General features: G+C 40.4%; 1 protein-coding gene across 1 annotated transcript; it reads left to right on the top strand.

The window, feature by feature from the left end:
- Positions 1-7361: 7361 nt before the first annotated feature.
- Positions 7362-16957, top strand: LOC117462667 (GTPase IMAP family member 4-like). Its single transcript, XM_071206415.1, has 4 exons — positions 7362-7425; positions 10432-10548; positions 14464-15210; positions 16600-16957. The coding sequence occupies exons 1-4, from the start codon at positions 7362-7364 to the stop codon at positions 16737-16739; spliced, it is 1068 nt and encodes a 355-aa protein (XP_071062516.1). The 3' UTR covers positions 16740-16957.
- Positions 16958-22921: the final 5964 nt, after the last annotated feature.

Raw genomic sequence — 22921 nt, 5'->3', positions numbered from 1 at the left:
AACCAAAAGCTGAGTCTATGAGTGGAAGAGGATACTTATTCTTTACAGTAATGTCATTCAAGCCCCTGAAATCAATACAGGGGCGTAGAGTCTTATCCTTCTTGTCAACAAAAAAAAACCCTGCCCCCAATGGAGAGCGAGAAGGGCGAATGAGACCAGTAGCAACAGAGTCAGTGATATAGGTCTCCATGGCCTCCCTCTCCGGCTTGGAGATATTATAAAGTCTGCTCGAAGGCAAGGGAGCACCGGGGAGCAAGTCAATGCCACAGTCATAAGGTCGATGAGGTGGTAGAGACAGGGCACGATCCTTGCTGAAAACCTCCTGGAGGTCATGATACTCAGAGGGAACTGACGTGAGGTCAACAGGTCGGGGGGGAACAGGTTTTGAAGTAACAGTGGTGGGTATGGCAGAGTGTAAACAGTGAGAGTGGCAGAACAAACTCCAATTGACGATGGATAAGGTGGCCCAGTCTATGTGTGGGTTGTGGAGTTTAAGCCAGGGGAGACCTAACACCAGCGGAGAAAGGGGTGAGGGAATGAGATACAGGGAAATGGTCTCGTGATGATTACCTGAGAGTAACAATGACACTGGGGCAGTACGGTGAGTTACACGGGCAAGAAGCCTACCATCAAGGGAAAAAATGTTCTTGGGCTCGGGAAGGAGTTCTGAGGGGAGATTAGACTGGAAAACCAGGTCAGAGTCAATAAAATTTTCATCAGCCCCTGAATCAACTAAGACTTGGAGAGGAAGGGAAACTTGAGAACTAGAAACCGTACCCTTTAACTGGAGACGATTAGCGTGGGAAGGGGAGACAGAAGTATGGCTCACCAGCGCCCCTCCCCCGGCTGCTGAGCCTGCTCTTTTGGCCGAGCGGAACAGTTGGCTCGAATGTGGCCAGCCTGACCACAGTATATGCAGAGCCTCTGGAGGAAACGGCGTTCCCGTTCAGCAGGTGAAAGCCTCATTCTCCCCAGCTGCATAGGCTCCTCTGGGCTTAGGGATGAGGAGACGGTGGGTGGGTCCCGGTAGGAGAAAGGCTCCAGGCGTTGGTGAGGAGGTGCAGACTGTCCAGGCGGACATGGTGACTTGGATTGGGAAAAGGGGAGAGGGAATCTCTGCCTGTCTGTTCTCTCCCTACGCCTCTCACGGAGGCGATTATCTAAGCGAATGGCCAAAGAAATTAACTCCTCAAGGGACGAAGTCTCATCTCGAGCAGCTAGCTCGTCCTTTAACTCCTCGTTTAATCCACGGGAAAAAACTATCTGTAGAGCCGTCTCATCCCACCCGCTCTCTGCTGCGAGAATGCGGAAATCAACTGAGTAAGTGGAGACTGACTCAGAACCCTGGCGTAAAGAAAGGAGCCGATTACCAGCCTCCTTACCCTGAAGCGGGTGGTCAAAAACTCGATACATCTCGGTCTCAAACACAGGAAAGGAGTTATAGATAGCTGGGTTACTCTTGGCTATGGCTACCGCCCATGCAGCTGCTTTACCCGATAACAAACTCATAACGAAAGCTACTCTAGTTCTGTCAGAGGAGTAAGTTAAAGGCTGCTGATCAAAAACTATGGAGCACTGGTGAAGAAACTGACTGCATGTCCCTGAATCACCTGAATACCTCACAGGGGTGGGGATGAATGGTTCACGGGGTTGGCCGGGATGAATGACTGGAATCTCAGGAGCTGGAGGCGGTGGCGCAGGAGCTGGAGCCGTCAGAGTGTTGAGCTGGGTGAAAGACTGGTCCAAGCGGCCGCTGAGTTGAGTGAAACCGGTATTAAGGTTGTGGAGGGATTCCATGATACTTTGTAGGGCTTGTTCGTGCTGCCCCACACGAGCTCCCTGTGTCGAAATAGCTTGCTTCAATCTCTCAGTCTCTGCGGGGTCCATGCTTTGGCCAGATAATTCTGTTACGGCCTATAGGATTTTGGACCCCAAAGCAAAAGACTGGAGAGAGATGGTCGATAAACAAAAAGCTTTATTCAAGCAGAGAACAAAAAATACGGCAGTGGAGTCAGGAAGTTGGCTGGCAAAAATCAAAACAATAATCCAAACAACGAGGAGAGCAGCGAGACACACCGGAGGGTCGAAACACAGAGGAATTATCTGGCAGGGAAGTGGCATGAGGACCGGGCTTTTATCTCTACAGGTGAAGAGGTGAGTGGAAACAGGTGTGCCTCGTCTGCTACTGGGAGGAGCCAGCCAACTCCCTGTCACACACCAGCCCTGCAGAGGAACACAGAGAAGAGAGGGGTGAGACAGGAAATAGCACACAAAAGCACACAACAAAAATACAACTAAACAGAATCATAACAAGGTCATTAATTTTGTTTCTAAGAGTAACAATTTTATCATTAAAAAAGCACATAAAATCATTGCTACAGAGTGCTATGGGAATAGAAGGCTCAATGGAGCTGTGGCTCTCTGTCAGCCTGGCTACAGTGCTGAAAAGAAATCTTGCATTATTCTTATTCTCATCTATTAATGAAGAGTAGTAGGCTGCTCTCGCTTTACGCAGTGCTTTCTTATATTCATTGAGAGTAATATGCCAAATTAAACGAGATTCTTCAAGTTTAGTGGAACGCCATATCCTTTCAAGTTGTCTAGACTTTTGCTTTATTTTGCGGGTTTCGGCATTATGCCATGGAGCTAATCTATGTTGTTTTATTTTCTTCTTTTTCAAAGGAGCAACAGAGTCTAATTTTATTCGCAGCGCATCTATAGCACTATCAACAACATGATCAATTTGGGGTGGTGTACATTTTGTATAAGTTTCCTCCCCTACATGCAGACATGCTATCGAGTTAAGTATTGGTGGAATCTCTTCCTTAAATGTGGCTATAGCACTAACAGATAGGTTTCTGCTGCAAGAGCTTTTGACTAATGCTTTGTAGTCTAGTAACAGTACTTCAAAAGTTACTAAGAAATGGTCGGATAAAGCAGGATTATGCGGTTCGACTAATAGTTGCTCAATTTCAATACCATAAGTCAGAACAAGGTCGAGAGTGTGATTATAGCAGTGGGTTGGTGTATTTACACTCTGACAGAAACCAACAGAATCTAATATAGAGTTACATGCAACAGTAAGGATATTTTTATCATCGTCAACATGAATATTAAAGTCACCTACGATAATTACTTTGTCTGTTTTAAGAACCAAAGTTGATAAAAACTCAGAGAATTCTGATAAGAATTCTGAATAAGGACCTGGTGCACGATACACTGTAACAAATAAGATTGGCTGCAAAGTTTTCCAGGTCGGATGCGTAAGACTAAAAACGAGGCTTTCAAAAGAGGTATAATTTAATTTTGGTTTAGTATTGATAAGTAAACTTGAGTTAAAGATTGCTGCAACTCCACCTCCTCGGCCCGTGCCTCGAGCAATATGAGTGTTGACATGGCTGGGTGGAGTGGCCTCATTTATGCTGACATATTCTTCATGTCTCAACCAAGTTTCAGTGAGACAGCATATATCAATATTATAATCTGATATTAAATCATTTACCAATATTGCTTTAGATGCTAGAGATCTTATGTTTAAGAGACCACATTTAATCTTCCTGTTTTGTTGCACTGTAGTAGTTGTTACATTTACTTTTATTAGGTTATTATGTATGACACCTCTATTAGGTTTTACCTTAAATTGTCCTTGGGCAGACACACACACCGTTAATATTGGGTATTTTATTGGGTTCGGGATTCCTATGGGTGACTGCCTAGGAGAGAGCGCAGAGAAGCGTGTAAGACTGCGACTCTGCCTCCTGGTCTTAACTCCAGTTTGTCATGGATTAAGTCCACAAAGCCCTGAAATGTTTGCCGAAATGAGATCTGCACCTTTCAAAGTAGGATGAATGCCGTCTCTCTTAATCAGACCAGGTTTTCCCCAGAAGGCTGTCCAATTATTTACGAAGCCCACATTGTTTGCTGGGCACCACCAAGACAACCAGCGCTGAAATGATGACATGCGGCTATACATGTCATCATTGATCAGATTGGGCAGGGGACCAGAGAAGATTACGGTGTCCGACATTGTTTTAGCATAACTACACACCGACTCCACATTAAGTTTGGTGCATTCTGATTGGCGTAAACGAACATCATTACCACCGACGTGAATAACAATCCTACCGTATTTATGTTTATTTTTAGCCAGCAGTTTAAGATGCGCCTCAACGTCGCCCGCTCTGGCCCCCGGAATGCATGTGACTGTGGAGGCTTCGGTCTCTAAATTCACGTGTCTCATAATAGAGCTACCAATAACCAGAGTTGGCTTCTCAGCGGGTGTCTCGCTGAGTGGGGAATATCTGTTAGATACGTGAACGGGTTGGTGGGGACCTGCGGGTTTCGCGTTATGCCCCTTCTGAACAGTCACCCAGCCTCCCTGCTGCTCGGGAGTTGCCGGGGGACGGCTAAGAGGAGCTACCTTTTGCCGGTCCGCACATGCTAACATGGGCTTTACTTTAGCTGAGTTACTTTCTAAGATGCGGAGCCGGGATTCTATGGCTACCAGTACATGGTAGTAAGCAGGCAACCAGTACATGGTTAAGTACTGGTTTGCCATCAGATTTCAGAAATTGTCTACACTTCCAAATAGCCCCAAAATCGTGTACTACCCCGAAAGCATAACGTGAGTCAGTGTAAATAGTCACGGTTTTGCCTTCTGCAAACGTGCAGGCTTCAGTTAGTGCGATGAGCTCTGCTGCCTGTGATGAGAGGTGACATGGAAGCGGTCCAGAACGGAGTACAGCAGAATCTGAAACAACAGAAAAACCCACCCGATTAGTGCCCCCTTGGTCGCGAGAGGCAGACCCATCAACATACAAAATGAGGTCAGCGTTGGTCAGAGGAACGTCTTTTAAGTCCGGTCTAGGTGTGCACACAATGGAAAGTACGGCAACACAGTCGTGTTCCTCACCGTCTTCAGGAAAAGTTCAAACTAAATGAAGTCTCTCCTTTTGAAACATCATGTGTTGAAATAAACACCTGCAGTTCAAAAATAAAAAGTGAATTGCCTAATATTTTTGTTGTGGAATCAATTAATTTCTTTCTTTAAAGGCAAAAACATGAAAAAGCTAAGAGAAAAACCCTATTGAATACAATATTATTTGGAGCAACTTAATTTATAAATGGTTGTCAACTTAAAAACATGTGTTCATGTTCAACATGTGGTAATTAAGTACATACACTTTAAGATTACATTTAAATTATACGGTAAAACAAGTTGGAACTTTTGGAGTAATCAACTTAAAAACTTGTGTTTATGCTACCAATTATTAAGTAAGTGGTAATTGAAAACACCTCTGATTGTAGAGGAAAAGCCTTCTCCCCTTTCTCAAATAACTTTGTTGCTTTAACACAATTTCAATGGAAGTTGTCTTAACTCAATAACCATCGATGCAAATAACTTTTCAATACATTATTGATTACTATTTTTGAGGAACTTTTAGGTTGGAAGTGAACATAAGTCAGAGGTACATGGTGTACTCTTCCTTCACTACATGTACATACATGTAGTGAAGGAAGAGTACACCATGTACCTCTGACTTATGTTCACTTCCAACCTAAAAGTTCCTCAAAAATAGTAATACCTTTAGTTACTTCACAGATGTGGATGAATGATGTGAAATATAATCAAGTGTTGAATCAGACTTTAGTTCCACCTGGAGTAAATCCACCAGCTACCCTGCAGTCTACAAAGCCATTCAAACTAGCTGCACCTTTACCAGCTTTGAGAACACTTTCATGATCAATCATTATAAAACACATCAGATATATTATTCTGAAATGGACCAATCTGCACAACGACTACTTTTACTGTCTTTACCTTCACTATATTCTGATAATACTTTTCTACTTTTACTTGAGGAACCTTTTGAATGCAGGACTGTTACTGTAACACTCTGGTACTTCTACTTTTACTCAAGTACAAGATCTGAGTACTTATAATTTCACTACAAGATCTGAGTACTTATTCCTTTACTCAAATACAATATCTGAGTACTTATTTCACTTCTGGTAGTGTATTAGTCTGAATTGTAGCTACAAAATCACACAGAGCTGCATACAAATAGACTCACAATGGTAACAAGTGTAAAATAATATGTACTAATGTGTACAATGATTTGTAGGTAATTGTGACTACTCAAGACACCTGACTTATACATCTTCAAAGTATTGGCTTTCAGAATATTAAACTTGTTTCGGAAAATTCAGATGAAATACAACTTTGAAGCTTGTAACGGCATAATTACAATCAGACAACGGACTAATGTAACATCACAGCAAGCATAACAACAGCTGTGTGTTATGAACACATACGCAAGAATGACATCATCTGTCGCTTAGTGATAGGTTTTGGCAGAGCAGCCAATGATGCAATACGCTTATCTGAAGGCGCTTTCCCCTCTCCTGAAATGACATGACCCACAAATGTAACTGTTCTTTGTACATATTGGAGTTTTTTTTACCATTTACCATTTAGCCTTAACACAAACGTGTGAATGTGTAAGGTTTACCATTATATTCAAATGTGAACAAAAATGTAACTTGGGAAATAATCAGATAAGGATTCCGGACGAGCGTGCATGCACAGCTGCATTTACATCGTAAATCCTGAACAAATCTCCACTCGGCAGGAGGTTTTGTCTCTGTCTTTTTGACAGGAAACACTGGAATCGTTACACGGAATAATGACCCCTTGTTTAAGCGGAGAGGTAAACACTGGCCGAATGCCATCAACAGCTTCACGTTTAAATGGGTACGGGACGGAACGTGGACATTAACCCTACGTCATATCTGTGAGCTGCCCAGAGTGAGTATGGCACATCTGAAAGCGCGGCAGGAAGCTCAGAGATATGAGAATTACCTCATCATCCTCAACCAACAGCAATGTGCGCAGAACGGCTACGTTCGTGCACATTTTCATTTGATACACGTCACGTGACATAGAGTACATGACATATTCTGTGTGTGTAGGTGCTGGCTGAATTTCCGTCTCGCTCGATTGGGCCCCTTCCTCCCCATCTGGTGTAGGTCAGTCTTTGTGAATGGTGGCCCCGTCCTTGCTGTCCCCCTCTGCCTCCACTGCCAGTGTTCTGTGAGCAGTCCCATAATCCAATGATCAACACTGCCACACTTGAAAACATCTTTCGTCAAATGAAGGTCTTGCTTCTCGTCCTCTGCCTCTGAAAACCTCCTCTGCCTCTCCCTCGGTATTGTGAGCGGCCAGCATTTTGCTCAGCTTGCGCTGTGTCTGTGAGTCCGTTGAGAAAGGCATTACTGAGGTGTGTTTCCCAAACACCTGCTTGGTGTCCTAGGGCATCGGGTGTGTTTATCCCGCTGTTGTCCCCATCTACTTGGGCCTGATGGGGGTGGACGAGCTTGGAGTTGACGCTGACTGCATGGCTGGGGCTTGTAGTGGCGGTGGAGGTGGTTGAGGTGTTCCAACCGGATTGCCAGGGTTGTACGCCGGAGGAGGGAAGCGATACCCAGAGTCGAGGAGAGGTCATTCAGGCCTGCAATGGAAGGACACAGAGATGTCTGGGGTTTACATGTCTTTTGGAAATAATGTATTTTCCTTCTTTTCTTCACATTCATCTTCAACCTTAATATTTTCTTTAATGCCCAAGGCCAACTGCCTTTTTTTTACTCCCCAGTATTATAAACACTTTCTGTGAGTGTCCAGTTTCCTATAAGTCTTTTACTTTAACTTTATTTTTACCCTTCATTCCATCTTCATGTTCTTGTAATTTATTCTTTAGGTTCTTGATTTTTTATTTACTCAAAAAACCTCCCTTAGGAAATCCGAACATTTCCGTCCATATACTTAATTTAGACAGACTGTCCTCACCATATTTTGCTCGCATGACATCCACAATCGGACCCTCAGGGGGGTGTACAAACCCCCTGTGCTTTGCTCCCATAACAAAGTATTTAAGTGTTACCAAAACACCCGTGTTACCAAAACACTATTTTTTCATCCGTCGATGATGTGATATTTGTTTCTCAGTACAAATCACACAAAAACTGATCGTAATCCCAAATCACGATGGATATCCCAAATATCCTACTTTCGAGCGGTCCCTCTCATAAATGTCATGTCGAGTTTAATTACGTTTAACTTTAAACAATTTAGACTCTGTACATCTCACCGAGTATTGAAAGCCTTTTGAGTTCGTTGGATCTCGTGAAGTCAATCGGTTCCACCCCGGCGCTGGTCCTCTCGTCCTGTACGGTTTCTGTCGAGGTAGAGGAGGATCCGAGGATCCGGAGGTGTCCCCAATCGAACTTGCAGAGATCCTGCCGACAACGCCACTTGTTATGGAAATCTAGGACCCAACACTGCTGGAGAGTACAAGTCAAAGTGATCAAAACAAATAAATGGTGAATCGAGCAGAGCTGTCTGTTTGGTTATTTATTTGAAGCTTCAAATAACATGATACAATAAATATAGACACATGTCTGACAGAGCATAGAATAGTCTGCGAGAGTGTGCGCAGTACAATGTAAAAGCGAAGGTTATATAGGAAATGAGTGGGAACGTGAGAAATCTGTGTTCACACAGTCACATTGTTATTAGACACCTGTCCTTGAGCGGTAGATAGCATAATGGTTCTCAGAGTAGGGAAGTTCTTGTATGACTGTGTGTGAGTCTTCCAGTAGCCAAAGCAGCTCTGTGGCCTTGAAGCGCCTGGGAATAAACCCAAAGGAGAAGAGGAAGAAAACAGCACATGACATTTATGAGAAGCATTTGGTTTAAGCATATAAGGATATAATAAAAATGTCCACTACATGCGATAGGCTCAAACTGTCTGTGGACACCTTATATCTTTCTTTTTTTTCTCTGTACCTGTATACTCGCATCCCAAATATGTACTGTACTAATCTAGCTTCCCCGGAGATGTTTGTGTCTGTCACCTGGCAGGTTATCATGGTATCAGGTTGTTAGGTATTCATATACTGTACAAACTTAAAAATCCCCTGAGACATAGGTTGAACTTGTGATATTGGGGGCTATATAAATAAACTTTGATTGATTGATTGACATACCTCATTTATATCAAAGAGAGCTGGCCATCTTGCATGAAAGTCTTGTACCTTGGGTGCGTCACGTACCACTTCATATCTCCTGTATGCAAAAGTATTTTCCATTTTCCTCTTAACCACCTCCCTGTTGTTCCTCTTCTTAACATCTGATAGAAGCTCCACTCTCAGACTCTCAAGGCTCACGTCAGATTCTCCAAGAGGATAAAGGGGGCAGTAGTTTACTTCTGAACGCTTTGGTTTTTTTATTCCAAAAGCAGGACTTGATTTGCCCTCTGGTCCTTTCTTAACAGAATTAACCATCACCTCAGGACACCCAAGCTTTCTCAACTGAGTGCTGTAGATGGCCAGTTTATTCTTTAAGCTAGCTTTCCAACCAGCATATTCAGTAAGGGAGCCTTTCTCAGTCAGGCAGGGATGTTTTGAGATGAGGGCCATTCCAACCATGTTAAACTGCTCATCACTGACATAAACTTTGTACCGGACTATTTCTTGCACCAGTCCTTGAAGAATGTTCGACCTCAGTTTAAAATCTGGAAGAAGTGAGGTACCATTTTCGATATAGGTTGCATTAACCCGCTCAAGTTTCAACTCTGCATCATAGCAAAAGTGAGGAACAGGGAAGATGCTGGGCCAAACTGACCTTGATCCAGGGGATTCTGTTGAGGAGAGTACTTCAGTGTCAACACACTCACTAGTCAAGGATGAGGATTCTCCAGCATCATAAGCGGTAGCTGAAGTGGAAAGGCTACGCAGTGATATACGTAATTATACGTGATTCCTCAGCATTCAAAAAGCTGTTCTCTTTAAAATGCAAACCATTTTCGGGGGACCTGAATTCAAACGATTGGTCAATTTCTATGTCCTGCTGTCCACAATGACTTTCAATAATCTTTTCAAGAATGACTTTGCAATTCAATATTTGCTGCAAGGATTTTAACAATGGGACATACTGAAAAGTGTGTTTGTTTTTACGATCAAGTATGTAGGTGATTGGTTCCACAACATTGAATTTATTTTTGTAAAATGTTTTACGTTGATACGAAGTGCTAAGTGGGCCACCTTTTTCAATTGCTTTATGAACTGGGTTAGATGAACAAACTGCTGTGGCGATTTCAGTCACTACAGAGTCATCCACTTGGACGTTATGACGCTCAAGGATCTCACTTACTAAACCTCTAGAAAGTGGGACTGATGCTGAGCTTAGTAAGTAGTAGAGTTCTTGCAGAAATTCATCAATTTCTGTACCTTGCACATGCAGTAAATACTCCAACTTCAACAACGCTGCTGCAAGCTGCTGCTCAACAATTCTTGGGAGTGCGTTGTCCTGGCTTTTATGATCTAAGGATGTCACAGAAATGTCCTCTTCCTCGTCCTGACAATGATCAAAAGAATCATGTAATGATGATGATGATGATGATGATGATGATGATGATGATGATGATGATGATGATGATGATGGTGGTGATGATGATGATGATGATGATGTAGTTGTTTTCACAATACCAGGTGCAAAATCAGTTAAGGTGTGAGGTGTGTGTCGACGACTCTTATGGGACTTAAATGTTCCATAAATACTAGTTTGAAAAAAAAACTACAGCCAACAAACATGCAAGGGACATTTTCACTTTTTCTCAGATGTGTGTTGATATGAACAAAGTACTCCCTTTCATTAGATACCTTATTGCACTTACATTATGTGACAACTGAAAGTAGATAACTCTTTTTGGGTCTGACTAACTTGTGTGGAATGCACTTTACTCTGGTGTACAATTAAAGCATTCCATGTCTTAAATGTGCATGGGCATTTCAAATATGTACATGGATAGCGAATGGTGCGTCCAAAATGTGGATGCTCAAGTTTATAATGTATAAGTAGTGCAGACCTACTTGCTACAGCAACTGGACACCCCTTACACTTCCACATTCACTGTAGAGAGAAAGATAAGGCAAGGCAAGTTACTATATATTATATTTAAATGTGCAAACTCATCTGTCAGTTTATTAGGTTAATCTAAAGTAGCAAAATCAAACGCAGTCGAATACACAAGTCCTGCAATAAATCCTTCCTTCATGGAGGTGATCTTACTTTTTGTTAAAACTCAGGTTTTTTCACAAAAGCTCTTTTTGGAGGATGGAATCTGTGGTGCTGTTGAATGGTGTTGTGATATAGTGAGAATTACTTTTTATATCAAGTACACCCATGAAGAACAACCAGGTTAGACTACATTACATTTCATTTAGTTGATGTTGTTTTCCAAAGCGACTTAAAATAAGTATTATTGTAATGTAATACTACATATAAGAAACACCCTTATAGCCATTTCAAAAAACAAAACATGATCCCTTTTGTGAAGGAGGCTTTATCGCAGAATGTTTGGCTTTTGCCTCTCACTTTCTGAATAACTGTTGCCCAATAAATCAGAACATGTGTATATCCCTGCAATGTTTGCAGTATGTAAATATTATGAATAAATATTCAGAAATTGTCAGACCAATACCAGTTTTCAATTAGTCAAGTAAATCACACAAAACATTTGAATACTCACCATTTACTACAGAGCCTTTTGAACAATATTCAAAGAAAGGCTGAGGTCGATCTTCTCCATACTAATTACCTTTCACAGAAAAACATATTTGCAATTATTTCATTATTCACACACAAATAAGTACAACTTTGTACGGAGCCATACACATCAGCGTTGCGAGCTAATTTCCATTGGTTTCATCAATGGAGACGTGCACTGGCTTCCAATGTCTTTTTTTCAGGACACGGCCTTCAACTGCACGCACGGCTCGTGCATGACGAGGAACAACTAATCACAAGTGTCGCTTTCAGGGACACACCCCCACACACAACATTGTGTCTCAGTTTTGATCCACTGTATTTACGGTATTTACATGAACACAGAGCGGATCAAAGCAGAGTCCTTTTGCAAAAAAAATGGTTTACATACTTTTTTTTTTACACCAAAACATTTTATACACAATTTTTTTGGGAAAACACTGCGGTCCCACAGACAATATTGTAATATATCTTTAACAATCAACACCTTAAATGGGTAAAGATGGTCGCTTAATGTAAGGTAGGCCTACAACCTGCCTCAGCGCCCTTAAAAGTCGACACAAGAGTAGCCTAGACATGCAGAGCCTGAGCTCGGTTTAATGTGCATAACTTTGGACAAGGTTCAAGCAACTGCCGGACTTACGCTCTACAAATACTCACACTAAAAACACGCTGTCAATCAATATAAACTCACCTTATGATGTTCATGGCTTTATCCTAGCTAACACCAGTGAGTGAATGACAATGTTTACAAATTAACAGCTGTATTTACGTTGCTCGTTGTAACGGCAAATGTGAACGATCTGCTTTTTGCAAACAATGCGTCTTGTGATAACCTGTAACGATGACGAACAATTGATGACATGTAATAACTTTTAATAACTTTTACCTTGTAGAGATCTTCTCGGGAGAGAACCAGCTTACTCCTCCGATACGGGAAGAAAAGATGGTAGAACCCCTCCCCCCACCCCCCTTTAAACAAATAAATTAAATAAATAAAAAAGCTTCACATTGTTAAAATAAAGACATTTTGCGATGTTTTTTCTGCTTTACATCTTGTCCCTTAAAGTGCCATATTGTTCAGGTTCAATTACAAAACTATTAAAGTACAGTTTTGAGTCCGACCATTTTGATTTGTGAATAAAATATTTGTAAATAATAATTAAAAGCTGAGTAATCAGCTGCAGAGCAAGCTGCTGACGTATGTGCTCAGTGGGCGGAGTTACAGAAACATAACTTTTTTCTTATTTCTTAACATGATTGAGACTTATAGAACGTACACCCCTCAAGATTAAAATAGTTCTACATGATTGATTGATGTTTCGATGAGAAACATGAATACATTCTATCTCATATATTAACTGCATATTTGCAAATTGAACAACCCCACCTTCCCCTTTTTTTCAGTGCAGACCCCTTGCCGGCCACAGCCCTCGCATTTCAAACTGTCTGAAATGAGGTCTGCACATCCACTGCACAAATAATCTGAAATAACAACTCATATTTCTCGCATCAAATGACATCAAAATGCATTTTAATGGCCAAACTAACCTTAAAATAGGCATTTTCCACCGAGAATAAAACGAAGGTTGGCCATGTTTTTTTTTTGTGGAGAGAAAGTTGAAGATCACGTGACATAGATGCCAGCCATTGGAAATGAATGGTGAAAAAAAACGTAGGGATCTTACAATTTCAGAGGCGTTTTTGTAGAAATACTACGTCCCAAGTTGTGGACCAACGTAGTTATTACACGTTTAGTTGTGAGACTGGGTTGGTCACTCAGGAACTCCTCATTAACTAACCATTAACTATCTAATCCTGTGGTCGCCAACCAGTAAAAAAAAAGTAACAAAAGAAAGAAAAAGAAAAATAATAATGTTTGAAAAATAAGTTTTTAGATGTAAACCTATCATCCACCACCCCGTTAGCAGGTGCCACTTGATTGACTTATATTTGAGACACCTCAATAATATAATACATTAACCGTACTTTACGTGAACCTCATCATGACACAAGAGAGGACGGCAGGACTGCAATTTCCCATGTTCAGTGAATGCAACAGAGGCAAGTCACCAGACCAATCAGAGAATTGCATGGAAATACACGTGTGCTTGTGTCATTCAAGCTCGGCTCTGTGTGTGTATGGCAATAGCGCATTTAGTGTGCAGAGAGAGAGAGGGGGAGAGAGAGGGAGAGAGAGGGGGAGAGAGAGGGAGAGAGAGAGGGAGAGAGAGGCAGAGAGGGGGAGAGAGAGAGAGGGAGAGAGGGAGAGAGGGAGAGAGGGGGAGAGAGAGAGAGAGAGGGAGAGAGATAGAGGGAGAGAGGGACCGGTGCTAGCGGGGACCGTGATGTTAGCATCTGGTTAGCTAGCTGCACTAACGGACATAAGGAGCTGTTTCCACAACAAGCTGGAGGAGAGTCCTCCCCTGTCAGACTGACTGAGGGGCTCAGGTGAGCTAAAGGACTCTCTGAGTGTTTAGAACGGTTTTGTTACAAATTATTCAAAAGATTATTTCCACGGCACACCTTCATATGATCATTATAGTTATACAAACAATAAGAGAATACATGAAAAACAGGTATGAAATACTATATGGCAGTAAAACAAGAATACAGTTTGAAAAGGGGAGTGATTTGTAAAATATCCATAAAGAAAAAGTAAATCTGTTTACAGTTGTGTTTCATCTGGGTGCTGAGAGCGGTATCCATAGATCTCTTCATGTTGCTCTCAAAGTGCACCAGATTGATGCTTTCAACTTCAATATTTAAAAAAAAATCAAAAAACAACATGAAGTACAAACTTCCCCATGTAACTTATTGTAAGGAATAAGTTGAACACCTTGAACTTTATTTTTCAGCCTTCCCGTCAGAATCGAAAACGTACAATAATGATGTCATCCGGATTGTGATGGTGGGGAAGACCGGAGCTGGGAAGAGCGCCACAGGAAACACCATTCTGGGAAAAAAGCACTTTCCATCAAAGTTCTCCGTTAAATCCTTGACTGTAGACTGTTCTAATGCCTTTGGTGAAGTTGATGGACACAAAGTTAAGGTTATTGACACTCCAGGTCTGTATGACACCAAATTGGATGAAAAGAAGACCAAAAACGATGTTGGCCAGAGCATTTCTTTTGCTTCTCCTGGACCCCATGTCTTCCTGATCGTCATCAAACTTGGCATATTCACAGATGAAGAAAAGCAGTCGGTTCAGAAGATTCAGGAAATCTTTGGAGGAGATGCAGACAGATACAGCATGATTCTCTTTACCCACGGTGATCTGCTTGAAGGAACTATTGAAGAGTTCTTGCAGGAAAGTGAAGAGCTGCAGGAACTTGTGGCCAGATGTAATGGCCAGTACCACGTCTTCAATAATGCCCTGAAGGATCGTTCTCAGGTCAGAGAGCTGCTCGACAAGATCAGAAATATAACAGAGAAAAACGGAGGAAGCCATTACACCACTGACATGTTCCAGGAGGCAGAGAGGGAGCTAGAAGAGGAAAGACAGAGAATCCTTAAAGAGAAAGAAGAGGAAATATGCAAAGAGAAGGAGGAAATGGAGAAGAGAATAGCAAAAAAGTATGAGGAAGAATTAAAAAAAGTCAAAAGCCGCATTCACACCGCAGGACTTTCCCTGGTACTTTAGTTCCGTTAGTACCAATAATGTCACGTTCACACCACCGGGACTACTCAGTGCCGGGAACAATGTTGGCCATTTTCAGTCCCTGCGAGAGAGGTGGTACGAACCTGGTGATAAAAGAGTGCCGATTTATATTCTATTTCTATTGGCTGGGCGAATTGCAAACCACGCACCGTTAGACTCTGAATTTTTTTTGTTAGGCAGCCATTTTTTTCCTCGCTACAAAACCACATCCACACCTGAGCGAGTAGTTTTTTTGTACTTTAAAGCAGTTATGACCACACGTACTACAACACCGGAGCGGTGGAATGATGAGGAAGTGTCGGCGCTTCTGGCAATTTACTCCGAGGACGGGATGCAGCAGCTTCCACAGAAAGCAGTTCCCAACTCCAAATGTTTTGAGCGATGTTTGCAAAAGCTACTTGAGCTGGGAATCGTGCACAGTGCACACGGATGCCGGGTAAAAATAAAGAAACTCAGGCAGGACTATATAAAAATTAAAGACCATAATAATAAGAGTGGTAACGATGTTCTATTGTTATTATATATATATATATTGCCACTGTTTTTTTAATACTGACACCTAACTTGCACTAAGGTGTGTCTGCTGCTGCTGCCACTGTTACATTGTTTTGAAACTACTTTATTTTACATTTCACACTTTTATTTAACTACTATTTACATGCATACGACACACCTGGAACAGCGTGATGCCGTTATTGTTATGTCTTGACTGTGCAATAAAACAAACAAACTGACGAAGCTTTATTTATTGTGTCCCACCCCAAATTTGCAGAATAGAAGAATGTGAGAGCAGACAGGTGTCGGTGGTTGAATGTATCTACAATGTTGCAACCTTGTGCAGCAATGGCAGGGGCAGAAACACAAGTCTTACACACATAAACACTAAGTAATTTATCATGTAATTTGTTTTAGATAAATAATGGTTAATGTCCTTTTTCAAAATCAGCCTGAGGGGGTAATATATAATAAATACATAAAGATAAAGTCCATTGTTATAATGGGGTATTTTATTTGTAAATTACCCTTATGAACTCCATCATGTCTGAGGTCGGAAAGTAAACAAACGCCTCATACAGCGGGTGGGCTTTATACCCCCTCCCCCCGTGTAGTTCTTCTTCTCTCGTTTTTGTTTGTACTCGCCGTGAAGTGGTTTTGCGGCCTGCCAGTAAACCCAGAGAAGAATAAGACGAAGTGACGTCAGCGTAATCTTGCCTCAGGGAAAGTACTGCGGTGTGAATGCGATTGGCACTAGCCCCCTGACGGATTCAGTGCCGTGGTACTTTAGTGCCGGCACTAAAGTACGCCAAGTACTGCGGTGTGAAAGCGGCTAAAGATGACGTGGAGAGGGTGCAAAGGCTAAATGCAGATCACAAAAGAGAAATGGAGGAGGAGAGTAGGAGGATAAGAGAAGAGGAGGGAAGGTGGGCCAGACAGGCAGCTGAGAGAAATCAATCTAGCTGTACAATTTTATAGATTCCTTTTTTAGATAATACCTAACAACTGAGATGTGTAGCATGAGAGATTCTGACCTTCTGATGCTGGACAGCAGCAGATTTACCAAACCTCCTTGTTCATCTTCAGTCCCCTTTCTGAGTTATTTGTTTGGTGTGATTTATAGTTATATCAGTTATTTCTAGGTTTACGTGGTGTGACCAAATACTAAACAAATGTCACACATTGTCCAGAACTAAGATCTCTGATTTTCTCTTTGATTGCTATAACAATCGAAACGTTCAAATCTTTATGCTGTATGTAATTAATTTTGAAATCAAATATGAAAAGGATGCACTCTAAAAACAAATGCCTTGGCTCAACAAAGAAAATCAACGGAACAGTTTGCATCAATGTTTATTGAGTTAAGACAACTTCTAATGAAATTGTCTTAAAGTAACAAAGTTATTTGAGTTAGGGGAGAAGGCTTTTCCTCTACAATCAGAGGTGTTTTTAATTACCACTTACTTAATAATTGGTAGCATAAACACAAGTTTTGAAGTTGATTACTCAAAAAATTAAGTTGTTCCAACTTGTTTTACCGCATGATTTAAAAGGAATTGTAAGTTGTATGTACTTAATTACCATAATTGTGAACAGAAGTTTTTAAGTTGACAACCATTTATAAATTAAGTTGCTCCAAATATATTGTATTCAATAGTTATTTTTCTTAGCTTTTTCATTTTTGTATGCCTTTAGAGAAAGAAATTAATTGATTCCACAACAAAAGCATTAGGCAATTCACTGTTTATTTTGAACTGCAGTTGTTTATTTCAACACATGATAGGGGTCTAACGGTATCCGTATTTGTCCCGTACCGTCGCGGTTCGGACATCACGGTTCGGACGTCACAGTTCGGACGTCACGGTTTGGCATGCAGTCACACGGCGAATACGCCTTTTTTTACGAGTGGGAAAAAAGTCTGTCACTCAGGGCAGTATTACACTATATATAATCCAGGGGGCGGTATTGCGCCTAAAAGCCAGCCGCCCATAAATAACAAATGAAGAACAAGAACAAAACACAACAAAACGAACACAATACATGAAGAAGAAAAGTTAGTAGCTACGGCGAGTTCACACAACACACAGGAGCTAGAAGACCCACCTGCTTCTTTTAAATCAGGTGTGTGGGAACATTTCGGATTCCCTGTGGACTACAACAATGATGGGGTGGACTACAACAATGATGGGGTGCGAGGTGTGGATCGGACGAGGACGGTGTGTCGGCGTTGTTCGACAGCGGTGCGGTATGCTAGTGGTAACACGTCAAACATGCTCAATCACATCCGAGTCAGTCTCAGTCCCCAGCGAGAGGGTTTTCTCGACGGCAGGTGACATAGTTACCGCCAACAGATCTGCCCTCACTGCTGACAACGTAGACAAACTCATCTTTTTGAAGAAAAACTTGAAAATAGAGTAAAGCTTGAGTACTTTTATTTAGGCATAATGGCCTCACACACTCACAAGTTAATTACACATGTTAGACATTGCTCCTAAACGTACAGATTTTATTTTATATTATTTTATATTTTGACATCAGGAGATGTTATACAGTTCTGTATTGCCTTTTATTGATTGTGATTGAAACACTTTCTTATTATTTATTTTTAATATTTTCAAGACATTCTTTTTAGTTGTTCAGCTTATTTAACCTTTTTGTTTGACATCAGCCATTATAAATAATATGGCCATCTGAGTGTTACTGTTTGTGGTTTGTTTTTAACTGTGTAATACAGTTAATGATTCCAAATGTTAGAGTTCCTTATTTTCATACCAAAACTTGCACTACTGTTAATAAATAACACAAAAACACATGCCATACAGTACGATAAGGTGCATGAACACCTGAAATTACAGCTGACTGCAGGAGAGAGGAGAACCATTTTATAGTTTGGCTGCAGCGCAGTGATTGGCTGCTGGAGAATGAGGTGAAATGTAATAGGTTAAAGAGAACGCCTGTGATGAGCTGGTTATAAGCAGCTGCGGAGTGAATGTATACACACCCAGTCTTCCTGAAAGAACTTGCGCTGAGCTTCAATTCAATCTTGAAAAAAAAGATGAATAACACAAATTTAAATTGCCCCACAAATAATAAATAAACACATTAGCCATATTGCCATGGGACATGGGGAAACAGCAAGTACATGCTGCCATCACATCGAAGTTAGAGGCCTTTGCAAGTTTAAAACCAGCGCCTAATATGTAAAATCTGTAAAGTTTTTGTAGAACTACAGAAACAAACTCTCAATGGCCATCAGTCGGCAGATCACACACATCCATTTGACAAAAGATGTAACAAAGATGTTTACACTGCCGGCAGTCATTATTTCAAACAGTATGAACACATTTAATGCAGAATGCTCATTCATTTGTTTCCCTCGACCACGATGGTTGCCATCGTATGGTCAGATCGTGGGTGGACCGGTCACTGATGAAGTCGATATTCATGTCCTTTTGAAGCACATTAAATAATAGGTTCATTAAATAATAGGCATCAGAGATAATGAATTAGGTAACTGCATACTTTTTAAACTGTCACTCTTAGCGAATTCAGAGCCATTATTACCAGCTGCTGAAGCAACGCCGGTAGTATTTTCCCCTATTGAGTCTGAATGTGTGCGTCGTCATGGCAATGTGGTCCTGAAGACACACAGAGGTGGTTTTGAGTACTTTGCCTAGTGTTTAAATGCATGTGTACAGATTTTGTCAATCCCAACCGTGCAAGTTTTAGTGTACCTTCTCAGCATGCCCTTGATCTGCTTCACCGCGATTCATTTTTAATAAAAAGCGATATCACAATAGTAACCAAAGTATTTTTACTCTCACAGTAGCCTCTACTACTTTGTATCCTCTCACAGAACTATTCACAGTTCAAAGGCGGCTCATTTTGGTCAAACAGCAATTTGCCTATACAGTGCAACGACAAGGCTATCTACTGTATTTGAATGACAAAAGATGATACTCACCTTAAAATGTCCTTTGTATATTTATATTTGTCTTTACTGTGCGAACTTGTCCAGGCATGTTAAGTGGGAGTGGACTTGAAAACCTTAAATCAAGGTGTAGAACAATTAAGTTATCAAGCCAACTGCATTACTTACTACAACTTGAATTTTGTTTTAAGTCAATTAACGCAGAAATCAGAGTTCAAATTACACACAATATTAAGTTGATGTAATTACCAACATTATTACGTCAACACAACTTATAAATTAATGTTTGCAACTTAAAATGTTTATCTAAATCAATTAACTCACATTTGTATCTTGCAAACATGCATTTAATTAATGCATGGAGGTGAAAGATCGCCTGAATTCGTTTTTAGAGTGTGGTATACACCTTAATGTGTAAAGACAAACATCAGGTGATTAATAATGTGCCATAATAAAAGACTGTTGACTTCACATTGAGTGTTTTATGTGTTTTTGTTGTTTATCTAAGATTAAAAGAGCGTTTTTAGGGTCTATCTTATTAGAAATCACAGTATTATTCACCATTGGATCTAAATTATTTGTTTATATATCATTATAGAAGATAAGAAATAATGCCTGAACCCATTAAAACCAACTGGAAATGAACGTGTGGTAAATCTGAGCATTTTAAATTGTGGTAACTTTAAGGATGTTCCATTATTGACCTTTATATCCATAAAATACCTTAAACTCCTTAATTATCTCAATAATAGCTGAACTTTTTAATTGGTTAGGATAACCAATCACTACATGCAAACTAATCTGGGTTATAGAAGAGGAGACACTTAATAAGCTCTGGAGCAGGGAGTCCTCGACCAATCAGAGGGAAGGAGTTGATCAAAATATATTTATTTTACACAAGATCACATTACAAACCTTTAAAAACTAAATTCTGTATATTTTATATTATTAGTTATGTTTACATATGCAAATGAGGCTTTATGTGATGCTGACTTTTGGTGAGTTTAGGAGAAATCTACGGTATTAAGGAGATTAGAATAAAGAATCTTTGAATGAAGCAATTTATAATGTATCCTCTTGAATGATTCATGTAATGCCTTGTATTAGCATAATATAACAATAGACATGTTTGTTTATCAGTGCCTAAGAGGACTTTGTAGAGGCTGCAGTTCATTTCTTGCTCACATGTGATAGCTGTATACGAAAAATAAGTGCAAATTCTGAATAAGAGTTCAGGCAGGTTCACGCTTCATTATCTAAAATATATGTTTTAATATTTAGTAAACTGATCAAAAATGTTAGTGTTTTTCATTTATCTTCAAGTTGTATGACGGTTGCTTCCATGCATTTAACTGAAAGTGAAAACATCTTTAAACTTAGTTCAAAGACATGCCAGAACCAACATACATTAACAAAATGTGCTTTTATGTTATTGAATTCAAGAATGTCAATAAAATGTTGTAACTCAATGTGTGGCTTCATGTATTTAAAATTAGTTTGTGTACCTGTATTAGGGATGTTGTGGGGCCCATGAGTATACAGTCACTTGCAGGGACTTGCCTTTTGTTTGTGGGCAAATTTAAAATCTTTACAATGTAAATCCTTGGCAGCATTACAATGCTATTTATACTACTAGCACACAATAAAAACAAAAAAACATAATATACCACTCACACAGGGTCATTATGTCACCTAATGGGCGTTGTTGGTACTTCTAGTACATTTAGCTGGTAATGCGATTGTAATATTTTCTTGAATATAAATGATAAATGTAGGCCTTACAGTAATATGTTCTCTTTCGTCTTCCACCCCTGTTTACCAGCCACATGAGGGTGCTGTATCTCAAGGTTTTAAATCATAGTTCACCTTTCTCTGTTTCACAGCATCTGAGCTTAATTAGGTCACACATTTCAACTCTCATATCATACCTTCGACAAAAGTGATTATTTGCGAAACATTTATTCAGTACCTTTCAGGCATTTAACCACTTAAGCCCGATTGCCCCTCGCCGGCAGAGGAGGAAAGGCTAAAAGCAGCTATCAAAAGATAAATGGAGAAGGAGAGCAGGAGAATAAGAGCAGAGGAGGAAAGGAGGGCCAGGAGGGATGCTGAGGACAGACCTTCACAAATTGACAACATTTGTACCATTGTGGAAAATATTTGGGGTTGGTGTTTTGGATAAACAAACAGTTGCACAGGTTTTCATGATACAGTCTGATCCTCTAGAATACCTCCTTGTTAATCTTCACAGTCACCTTTTTGATTTTGTTGTTTGATGTAATTTATAGTATTATCAATTATTTCAGCGGATAGTTACAATTAAATACTAACAGGGTGACAGATCGTCAAGAACCAAGATGTTAAACTTCTAAACAATAGTAATGTACTGTAAACTCATTTGTTCTTTGATAGCTTTCGCTTTTACAAGAAAAATATGTACATCGTGAATTAATGCTTTTAAAATGTTATACAGATGTGTTTTCTTTGGCTTTCCACAATAACTAAAGGTGTAATGTCAATGTTTTATTTTGTAAAATGAAAGGTTAAAATTAGGGCTGTCAGTCGATTAAAATATTTAATCGCGATTAATCGCATGATTGTCCATAGTTAATCGCGATTAATCGCAAATTAATCGCACATTTTTGATCTGTTCTAAATGTACCTTAGAGGAATATTTTTCAAGTTTTTAATACTCTTATCAACATATGAGTGGACAAATATGCTTTATGCTAATGTTTATTATCATTTGAACAATGACAAATATTCTCATGAATATTAAACACAACAACCTGGAACCTCTCTCATACAATACAAAAGGTGTGTGTGTGTGTGTGTGTGTGTGTGTGTGTGTGTGTGTGTGTGTGTGTGTGTGTGTGTGTGTGTGTGTGTGTGTGTGTGTGTGTGTGTGTGTGTGTGCGTGTGTGTGTGTGTGCGAGTGTGTGTGTGTGTGTGTGTGTGTGTGTGTGTGTGTGTGTGTGTGTGTGTGTGTGTGTGTGTGTGTGTGTGTGTGTGTGTGTGTGTGTGTGTGTGTGTGTGTGTGTGCTGGATCGTTGAAGCTATGTGCAACTCAAGGCATATGCTCGAACGGGAGCTGCCTGGACGCTGCAATCATGTTGCTGCAATCATGAGTGTGCTGACTGTTCGTACAATGTCCCGCTGTCTGCTTCCTGCATAAAGTCAAGTGCTCGGCGCAGTTGTGTGGATAGAGCTCCTCTGTTTTCATTTAAAC

The sequence above is a fragment of the Pseudochaenichthys georgianus genome, chromosome 17 (assembly GCF_902827115.2).
Source record: "Pseudochaenichthys georgianus chromosome 17, fPseGeo1.2, whole genome shotgun sequence".
Lineage (NCBI taxonomy): Eukaryota > Metazoa > Chordata > Actinopteri > Perciformes > Channichthyidae > Pseudochaenichthys > Pseudochaenichthys georgianus.
The sequence above is the reverse complement of the archived record's forward strand: the minus strand, read 5'-3'. Positions and strand labels throughout refer to the sequence as shown.

What these genes read in the sequence shown, in the direction of transcription:
- LOC117462667 (XM_071206415.1), top strand. Translation starts at nt 7,362, where the DNA reads ATGGGGGTGGACGAGCTTGGAGTTGACGCTGACTGCATGGCTGGGGCT. An exon ending in GGCTTGTAGTGGCGGTGGAG is followed by an intron (nt 7,426 to 10,431) that starts GTGGTTGAGGTG and finishes AATGATCAAAAG; the next exon opens with AATCATGTAATGATGATGAT. An exon ending in AGAATTAAAAAAAGTCAAAA is followed by an intron (nt 15,211 to 16,599) that starts GCCGCATTCACA and finishes AAGCGGCTAAAG; the next exon opens with ATGACGTGGAGAGGGTGCAA.